This window comes from Microcaecilia unicolor, unplaced genomic scaffold, assembly GCF_901765095.1.
Source record: "Microcaecilia unicolor unplaced genomic scaffold, aMicUni1.1, whole genome shotgun sequence".
Lineage (NCBI taxonomy): Eukaryota > Metazoa > Chordata > Amphibia > Gymnophiona > Siphonopidae > Microcaecilia > Microcaecilia unicolor.
This window is the reverse complement of record NW_021963105.1, coordinates 54,006-63,939: the sequence shown is the minus strand read 5'-3', so window position 1 is coordinate 63,939 and position 9,934 is coordinate 54,006. Positions and strand designations below refer to the sequence as shown.

General features: G+C 45.3%; 1 protein-coding gene across 1 annotated transcript in view; it reads right to left on the bottom strand.

Annotated features, from left to right (window-relative positions):
- Window positions 1-255: 255 nt before the first annotated feature.
- LOC115458938 (antileukoproteinase-like) overlaps window positions 256-9,934 on the bottom strand; it is a 41,505-nt gene continuing 31,826 nt past the window's right edge. Inside the window, exons 3-4 of the mRNA XM_030188797.1 lie at window positions 5,574-5,711; window positions 256-963 (exon numbers count right to left, since the gene is read on the bottom strand). Of these exons, the coding sequence (XP_030044657.1) occupies window positions 956-963; window positions 5,574-5,711 (146 nt within the window). The 3' untranslated portion in view covers window positions 256-955. The remainder of the gene's footprint in view (window positions 964-5,573; window positions 5,712-9,934) is intronic.

Genomic DNA, 9,934 nt, shown 5'->3' with positions numbered 1-9,934 from the left:
GTGCCAGGTCCACCCACAGACAGTCCCGACACTTTCCGGAGAGTGTCATGGCAGCCAAAACATTTGGGCTGGTTAGCAGGTCCTGCTATGTTGATAAACCCCTTTGAATGTCAGCCCCATTGTAAATAAAAGCTGGGAAATCTAATTTCTTATACAAAGCTGTGTTTCCTGAAATGGCCAGAAGAGAAGGATAAACACAGTTGTAGATGAACAATATAAATTAAAACAAGTGTCACAATAACCAAACAAGTCATGTCTGATGCATTCATTTTATAAATAATCAAAAGCTTCAGTAAAAAAATACTATTGTGTTGCATTACAGAAAAAAGTAACATGGTAGACAATGTCATTCAGACAATGAAATCTAATAATACATCGTTACAGAGACAGATAAAGAGAGACTGCTAGAGAGAGAGAGAGAGGTAACATGAGAGACTGTAATGTCATTCAAACAATGAAATCTCATTATACACAGAGAGACACTGTGTGCGTGGGAGAGAGAGAGAGAGAGAGATTTAATGTCATTCAAACAATGAAATCTAATGATACACAGAGAGACTGTGTGTGTCTGTGTGTGTGTGTGTGTGTGAGAGAGAGAGAGAGAGAGCGCGCGAGAGAGATTTAATGTCATTCAAACAATGAAATGTCATTATACACAGAGAGACTGTGTGTGTGTGTGTGTGTGTGTGTGTGTGTGTGTGTGTGAGAGAGAGAGAGAGAGAGATTGTAATGTCATTCAAGCAATGACATCTCATTATACATTGTCAGAGAGACAACTAGAGAGAGAGAGAAGTTGCATAGGAGATTGCAACTATATAATTCCTGTGATTTCAATGTGGAAGAAACAGATGAAACATAAAACAGTTGAGTCCATCTTCTGCAGAACCCGACATCAGCAGATATTTCATTCATAATGGACCAAATCAGAAAAGTCTCAAAGAGCAGACTTTTTTTTTTAATTAACTGCATAAAGAAGAAAAAGGACAGTGTTAGAAAACAGGAAAATTCAAAACCCCAGCAGGTCAATAATAAAAAGTGCCAAAAATTATATCCTTCCCCTTCTGAATCACAGGCTCAGTAATTGAAGGGCAATTCCATAATTTGGCACCTACAGTTAGGTAGCTGGAAGGCATGTGGTGGAAACCCATTCTATTAAGAAATTAAGTGCACAATTTCATTTATAGAATACAGTACTAATGCAACAGAGTTTAATATTTACTGTTCGCACGAGTGCCTAAATGTAACAGACACCCAAGTATTTTACAGTAATCTGTAAAGGAATTAAGCGTCTACATTCCTATATAGAATACACTACTAGTATAACCAGGTATTTACACACTTCATATTTAGTGCAAACACTAGTGCCTAAATATCACAAGTACTCAAGTATTTTATAGTATTCTGTAACTGAGTATTTACACACTTAACATTAAGTGTGAGCACTAGTGCCTAAATGTAACAGACACCCAAGTATTTTACAGTAATCTGTAAAGGAATTTTCATGGAGGGAGTAGTGGATGCTTGGAATGCTATCCCGCGGGAGGTGGTGGAAATTAAAACGGTAACGGAATTCAAACATGCATGGGATAAGCATAAAGGAATCCTGTGCAGAAGGAATGGATCCTCAGGAGCTTAGTCAAGATCGGGAGGCGGGGCTGGTGGTTGGGAGGTGGGGATAGTGCTGGGCAGACTTATACGGTCTGTGCCAGAGCCGGTGGTGGGAAGCGGGACTGGTGGTTGGGAGGCAGGGATAGTGCTGGGCAGACTTATACGGTCTGTGCCAGAGCCGGTGGTGGGAGGCAGGGATAGTGCTGGGCAGACTTATACGGTCTGTGCCAGAGCTGGTGTGGGAGGCGGGGCTGGTGGTTGGGAGGCGGGGATAGTGCTGGGCAGACTTATACGGTCTGTGCCCTGAAGAACACAAGTACAAATCAAAGTAGGGTATACACAAAATTAGCACATATGAGTTATCTTGTTGGGCAGACTGGATGGACCGTGCAGGTCTTTTTCTGCCGTCATCTACTATGTTACTATGTTACTACCCGCCTTATTTTTGAAAGAGAAAAACGCCTATAGTGCGACCTAAATCGGGAGATAGACGTTTATCTCGCAAAGGCGCCCCAATCGGTATAATCGAAAGCTGATTTTAGGCGTTTCCAACTGCACTCCGTCGCGGAAGCGAATAAAGTTGACGGGGGCGTGTCGGAGGCGTGGTGGAGGCGGAACTGGGGCGTGGTTATCAGCCGAGGAGAGATGGGCGTCTTTAGCTGATAATCGGGAAAAAAAGGCGTTTTGACCGCGATTTTGGGTCACTTTTTTTTTACCCTTTTTTTTTCACGAACAAGTCCCAAAAAAGTGCCCCAACTGCCCAGATTACCACTGGAGGGAATCGGGGATGACCTCCCCGGACTCTCCCAGTGGTCACTAACTCCCTCCCACCAATAAAACCCCACTTTAAAAACTTTATTACAGCCTGTGTGCCAGCCTCAAATGCCGTACCCACCTCCATGACAGCAGAATGTGTTTCATCCTGTCACAGCCTTTCCCTGGGTCAGATGTGGCTCTCGGGTGCAGTACAGGGTCACATCAGCATTGCATTGTGGTGGGTGTAGGGTATTGGGCTCCGTGATTTCATTAGCTTGTGTTACAGTCTCACGATGTTGGTAGTTGGTAGGCTCTTCTCCGATGGTGCTTTTCCCCCTGCCTACTGGGTCAGAGTGTGCCCTGTTGTGTTTCCTGTTGTAGTCCATGCGGTAGTGGCCATTTTTGTAAGCCAGTTTTAGTTCCCTTTCCTGTGTTAGCCACGTTACAGAACTTAGTTCTTACCTTGAATGTGGCTGAAAGAGGGCATTGTACAGCATTCTGCCAGCTCTGACCTACTGCTCATCTCAGTAGCAGGGAGACTCATTGCCAGTGGGGCACAACCTCTGATCTGCAGTTAACTGTGAGTAAACGTGCTTATTCCAATAAAGGACATTTTCGGAGAGATTAGTCTTCAGGTGTCAACTGGTGTGCCAATGTTATACAGCAGCAACAAGTCCTAGAGGCCTGCGTGTATGCAGGTCCCTGGAGCACTTTTAGTGGGTACCGCAGTGCACTTCAGCCAGGTGGACCCAGGCACATCCCCCCCCCCCCCCACCTGCAACACTTGTGCTGGTAAATGGGAGGCCTCCAAAACCCACTGTACCCACATGTAGGTGCCCCCTTCACGCCTAAGAGCTATGGTAGTGTTGTACATTTGTGGGTAGTGGGTTTTGGGGGAGGGGGGTTGGGTGTTCAGCACCCTTGGTAAGGGAGCTACACATGTGGGAGCTTTTTCTGAAGTCCACCGCACTAACCTAGGGTGCCCAGTTGGTGTCCTGGCATATCAGGGGGGCCAGTGTACTACCAATCCTGGCCCCTCCCACGATCAAATGGCTCGGATTAGGACGTTTTTGATCTGGGCGTTTTTAGTTTCCATTATCGCTAAAAAAAAAACAAACGCCCAGCTCAAAAACGTCCATTTTTTCAAAAATACGGTTCAGCCCGCCCCTTCACGGACCCATTCTCGGAGATAAACACCCATGGAGATAGGCGTTTCCGTTCAATTATGCCCCTCTAAGTCTACATTTCTATATAGAATACAGTACTAGTGTAACCAGGTATTTGCACACTTCATATTTAGTGCAAACACTAGTGCCTAAATATCAGAGATACTCAAGTATTTTATAGTATTCTGTAACTGGGTATTTACACGCTTAACATTAAGTGTGAGCACTAGTGCCTAAATGTGACAGGCACCGTATACATATATAGAATTTGGTCCATCTTGTCTGAATGTTTTCCTGAGGATCCTTTTTCCTGTCACAGAAAGTTGTAGACCATCATTAGAGTACAGCTTCTATTTTTCCACATATTGCCCTATGTATCTGAAACCTTCTGGCTTCAAGCCACTTATTGAATTCCTCTGTTTTACGTAATATTTCCTCTTTTCCCATATGTAGAAATGACTTCGGAAAAAGCTACAATCCAAGCCAAGGGCTTGAGTCTCTCTCCAAGCTTCTGGAACACTCTCTGTGCTCCAAAGTTGCTATTGTTGTCTGGGTCACTTGTCCCCAGGTGGATTACAATATCAGTATTAGATTCTTTACTCTCTTCTCGGATCACATTCAGCATTTGATTGGTACTTCTGGTAGCAGAGGATCCTGGAAGGTATTTCACTCTGTAGGAAGCCTTGAATTGTGGTCCTCAGTTAATGTCTCTTGTAATGTATTGAATATGGGTCTGATACTATGTGTGATACTCTGTATAGATCCTGTGTCACAGGGACAGGGAGTATCTGGAGTATAGAAGTGTCAGACTCCCTCTGCAGACAGGACAGCACAGAGCCAGAACCCGTATAATTAACAGTCTTGATTCAGCAAAACTGGTTGCCACCAGCTGAATTAAAACCAGATATTCAGTACCAGCCCTAAACTCCTACCTGCACTGAACATGACCTGGTGCCTAGTAGAGTCTGAGGCTCAATTTCACACAACTTAGACTTACAACATTCCACAGGTTACTATCAGGCTCATTTTCAAAAGAGAAAAATGTCCAAAAAGTGACATAAGTACATAAGTATTGCCATACCGGGACAGACCAAAGGTCCATCAAGCCCAGCATCCTGTTTCCAACAGTGGCCAATCCAGGTCACAAATACCTGGCAAGATCACAAAAATGTACAAAACATTTTATACTGCTTATCCCAGAAATAGTGGGTTTTCCCCAAGTACATTTAATAATGGTCTATGGACTTTTGCTTTAGGAAGCCGTCCAAACCTTTATAAACTCCGCTAAGCTACTACTACTATTTAGCATTTCTATAGCGCTACAAGGCATACGCAGCACTGCACAAACATAGAAGAAAGACAGTCCCTGCTCAAAGAGCTTACAATCTAATAGAACCGCCTTTACCACATTCTCTGGCAACGAATTCCAGAGTTTAATTAAACGTTGAGTGAAGAAAACTTTTCTCCAATTTTGTTTTAAATTTACTACATTGTAGCTTCATCACATGCCCCCTAGTCCTAGTATTTTTGGAAAGCGTAAACAGACAGTTCATGTCTACCCGTTCAACTCCACTCTTTATTTTATAGACCTCTATGATATCTCCCCTCAGCTTCCTTTTCTCCAAGCTTAAGAGCCCTAGCTGTTTTAGCCTTCCCTCATAGGGAAGTCATCCTTTATCATGTCGTCGCCTTTCTCTGTACTTTTTCTAATTCCACTGTATCTTTTTGAGAGTATCACACACAGTATCTGAATTATAAACATTACATTATACAGGTTCTGGCTCGGTGCTCTCATGACTGCACAGGGAGTCTTACACTTCTATACCCCAGACACCCCCTGTCCCTGTGACACAGGGTCTGTACAGAGTATCACACACAGTATCTGACATATACATTACATTATACAGGTTCTGGCTCGGTGCTGTCCTGTCTGCTCAGGGAGTCTGACACTTCTGTACCCCAGACACTCCCTGTCAATGAGTTATAGGCTCCTATATAGGGGTATCACACATAGCTATAGTATCACTCCTATTATTCAGGTACCTGGCTTTGTGCATTCTTGTCTGCAGAACGGAGTGCAGCATTTCATTTCCCCACCGCAGTCATAATCACTCTGGCAAGTAGGTTCGGGCACATCCGCAGAACACATTGTGCTTGGCACTGGACAGTATCCAGGTTTAACTGTAATAAAGAAGAGTTTTACTCGTTGTGGTTATGGTCACGGGTGGTTCCTCTCGAGGGTTCAAGGCTAAGAAATACATTATTTGTTCAGACTAACCAAGCAGCTGACTTGATACTTTTCTGCAGATTAGTAAAAAGTTATTCTGCACAACCATTCAGTTGAGTCATTTACTGTTTTGATCTACTTAGATTTCAGCAAAGCTTTTGACACCGTTCCCCACAGAAGGCTTTTAAATAAACTGGATGGGCTGCAGATAGGACCTGAAGTGGTGAACTGGATTAGGAACTGGTTGACGGACAGACGCCAGAGGGTGGTGGTGAATAGAGTTCGCTTGAAGGTGGGAAAGATGAGTAGTGGAGTGCCTCAAGGATCGGTGCTGGGGCCGATTCTGTTCAATATATTTGTGAGTGACCTTGCCGAAGGGTTAGAAGGTAAAGTTTGCCTATTTTCAGATGATACTAAGATCTGTAACAGAGTGGACACCCGGAAGGGAGTGGAAAACATGAAAAAGGATCTGAGGAAGCTAGAAGAATGGTCTAAGGTTTGGCAATTAAAATTCAATGCGAAGAAATGCAAAGTGACGCACTTAGGAAATAGACATCCACGGGAGACGTATGTGTTAGGCGGCGAGAGTCTGATAGGTACGGACGGGGAGAGGGATCTTGGGGTGATAGTATCTGAGGATATGAAGGCAACGAAACAGTGTGACAAGGCGGTGGCCGTAGCTAGAAGATTGCTAGGCTGTATAGAGAGAGGTGTGACCAGCAGAAGAAAGGAGGTGTTGATGCCCCTGTATAAGTCGATGGTGAGGTCCCATTTGGAGTATTGTGTTCAGTTTTGGAGGCCGTACCTGGCGAAGGATGTAAAAAGAATCGAAGTGGTGCAAAGAAAAGCTACGAGAATGGTAAGGGATTTGCGTTCCAAGACGTATGAAGAGAGACTTGCTGACCTGAACATGTATGGAGGAAAGGAGAAACAGGGGTGATATGATACAGACGTTCAAATATTTGAAAGGTATTAATCCGCAAATGAACCTTTTCTGGAGATACGAAGGCGGTAGAACGAGAGGACATGAAATGAGATTGAAGGGGGGCAGACTCAAGAAAAATGTCAGGAAGTATTTTTTCACGGAGAGAGTGGTGGATGCTTGGAATGCCCTCCTGCAGGAGGTGGTGGAGATGAAAACGGTAACGGAATTCAAACATGCGTGGGATAAACATAAAGGAATCCTGTTCAGAAGAAATGGATCCTCAGGAGCTTAGCCGAGATTGGATAACAGAGCCGGTAGTGGGAAGCGGGGCTGGTGGTTGGGAGGCGGGGATAGTGGAGGGCAGACTTATACGGTGTGTGCCAGAGCCAATGGTGAGAGGCGGGGATAGTGCTGGGCAGACTTGTATGGTCTGTGCCCTGAAAAAGACAAGTACAAATCAAGGTAAGGTATACACAAAAAAGTGGCCCATTTCTTGAGCAGACTGGATGGACCGTGCAGGTCTTTTTCTGCTGTCATCTACTATGTTGCTATGTTACTATGATTAAAACACCAGCTATGTTGGCCAAAATATAAGTACATTAGTAATGCCACACTGGGAAAAGACCAAGGGTCCATCGAGCCCAGCATCCTGTCCCTGACAGCAGTCAATCCAGGCCAAGGGCACCTGTCAAGCTTCCCAAACATACAAACATTCTATACATGTTATTCCTGGAATTGTGGATTTTTCCCAAGTTTGTTTTTGTTATATTTGTACCCCGCACTTTCCCACTCATGGCAGGCTCAATACGGCTTACATGGGGCAATGGAGGGTTAAGTGACCTGCCCAGAGTCACAAGGAGCTGCCTGTGCCTGAAGTGGGAATTGAATTCAGTTCCTCAGTTCCCCAGGATCAAAGTCCACCACCCTAACCACTAGGCCACTCCTCCACTATGTCCATTTAGTAGTGGTTTATGGACTTGTCGAAACCGTCGAACCCCTTTTTAAGCTCTGCCAAACTAACCACCTTCACCATGTTCTCCGGCAATGAATTCCAGAGTTTAATTATGCGTTGGGTGAAGTAAGATTTTCTACGATTTGTTTTAAATTTACTACACTGTAGTTTCATTGCATGCCCCCTAGTCCTAGTATTTTTGGAAAGCGTGAACAGAAGTTTCACATCCACCTGTTCCACTCCACTCATTATTTTATATACCTCTATCATGTCTCCCCTCAGCCGTCTCTTCTCCAAGCTGAAAAGCCCTAGCCTCCTTAGTCTTTCTTCATAGGGAAGTCGTCCCATCCCCGCTATCATTTTAGTCGCCAGGGTCCAGTTTCTGGCCAGGGCTCAATATCCAGACAGAGCGGCAATATTCATTTTACTACTGGATAGTTTTCCAGTTAAAGTCACAACTTACTTTTTCTATCCTAACATTATCTCAATAGCACCTGGTTCAAATTAGGACCCTTTTTCTACATAGTAACATAACAGATGACGGTCCATCCAGTCTGCCCAACAAGACAAACTCATCACATATGGTATGATGTCATAGTTCATATATATATATATATATATATATATATATATATATTTACTATATATATATATATTGTAAGGAGGAGGTAGAAGGAAGGCAGAGAAGAGCTGATAGGGACAGTAAGCGAGGAAAGGAGAAAAACCCTCAGAGGGGAAAAGGGAGTAGGAGACTGATGAAAAGAGAAGAGAACTACAGAGCCCAGCAACACTTGCAAGGGAGGAGGGCACAAGAGAAACAGTACCACAACTCCCAGCAGGTAGTAGAGTAAGGGGGTGATTGGGAGATGGAGGATAATCAGGGGGAGGAGCAGAACCTGGGAGAGAGGGTGGGGGAAGACTCCATGGAGTGGGAGGAGATTGAACTAGGGGAGGAAAGCGAAAGGAAAGAGGTTGGTGAGGAGCAAATGGAGTTCTTTTGCTCAGGACAAAGAGAGGTTGAAAAGGAAGAGACTGCAGAGAGAGAGAAGCCAGAGATTTGAGGCCACTAAGTGACAATGCCTAGATGCGGTCTGGCTTCACGGAACTGTGGGAATTAATTACCTGAAGGAGGTCAGTCTGATCATTTGTGGGAGGTTGTCAGAGTGTTGGTGTCTGGCAAATGAGGGTGGTGAAAATGCCTCTAACTCCTAGGCAGTAGCAGAGAGGAGCGGAGGAATAGACTGAACCACAGGTTTTCCCAAGTCTTTAGCTAATTCTAAGACTGAACTGTTATTTGTTTGGTGTGTTGGAAAAGTGAAGCAAAGTGCACAGAGACCAACAGCTGTGGTACAGTGATCATACTGTTTTTCCCACTGGTACCGCGGTGGAATAAAGTACTCTGCAGGATAAATTTGGTACTGTGAATAATTATTTTTTGCAAGTGAGCAGAAGCAGTTCCTCTTAGGAGGTGGATTAGCCCCAATTGTGTGGGTGAAGACAGACAGCACGGAGAGGTGCGGGTCGAGAGTGGACAGCACGGAGAGGTGCGGGTCGAGAGCGGACAGCACGGAGAGGTGCTTGCTGACATTTGGTGGCCATGGTGGGATTTACAGTGAACTTCCACGTGAGTGAGGAGAGGCCTCAAGGAAACGGAGGGAGTTCCACAAACAGGCCAGTCGAGTTGCCAGAACGAGGTGGTGGTGTCCTGGAGGTTCCAGAAGCCCGTCGAGGGGGCCAACGCTGACAAAGGCGCAAAATCCTTGGCTATCCGGTGAGCATATTGCAGGGCCGGGAGGGATTTTGCTTATGCATGTGTGGTGCTGCAGGGTGGCAGGCCTATAAAAGCAGCTGCACTTGGATGTTGTTTTTCTTTGGTTTGTCTAGGTGAGAAGAAGACTGGCCACCATGGATCCAAAGGAGATGTTTTCCTTCATGGCCCATCAATTCCAAAAACAACAGGAACTGGCACACAAGCTGATGGAGGACTCCTTGGCTGCCTCGAGGGCTCAGCAACAGCCGCTTCTGGAACTGTGTCAAGAGTTGTTGAAAGGAGGAGCACGGGTACAGGCTGGGCCGACAGTGCCAGAGGGAGCTGCAACTAGAGGAGGACCTTTGCCAGGAGGCATGATGGGAATGAACTGGTTAACCTGGGGTAAGCTGTCTGATAAGGACGACATTGAGGATTACCTGGGGGCATTTGAACGGGTAGCGGTGGCTGCAGCCTGGCCAGGGGAGCAATGGACTATGAGGCTGGCTCCGGCGTTGTCCAGGGAGGCCTTGGCGGCTTTTTGCAGTCTCCC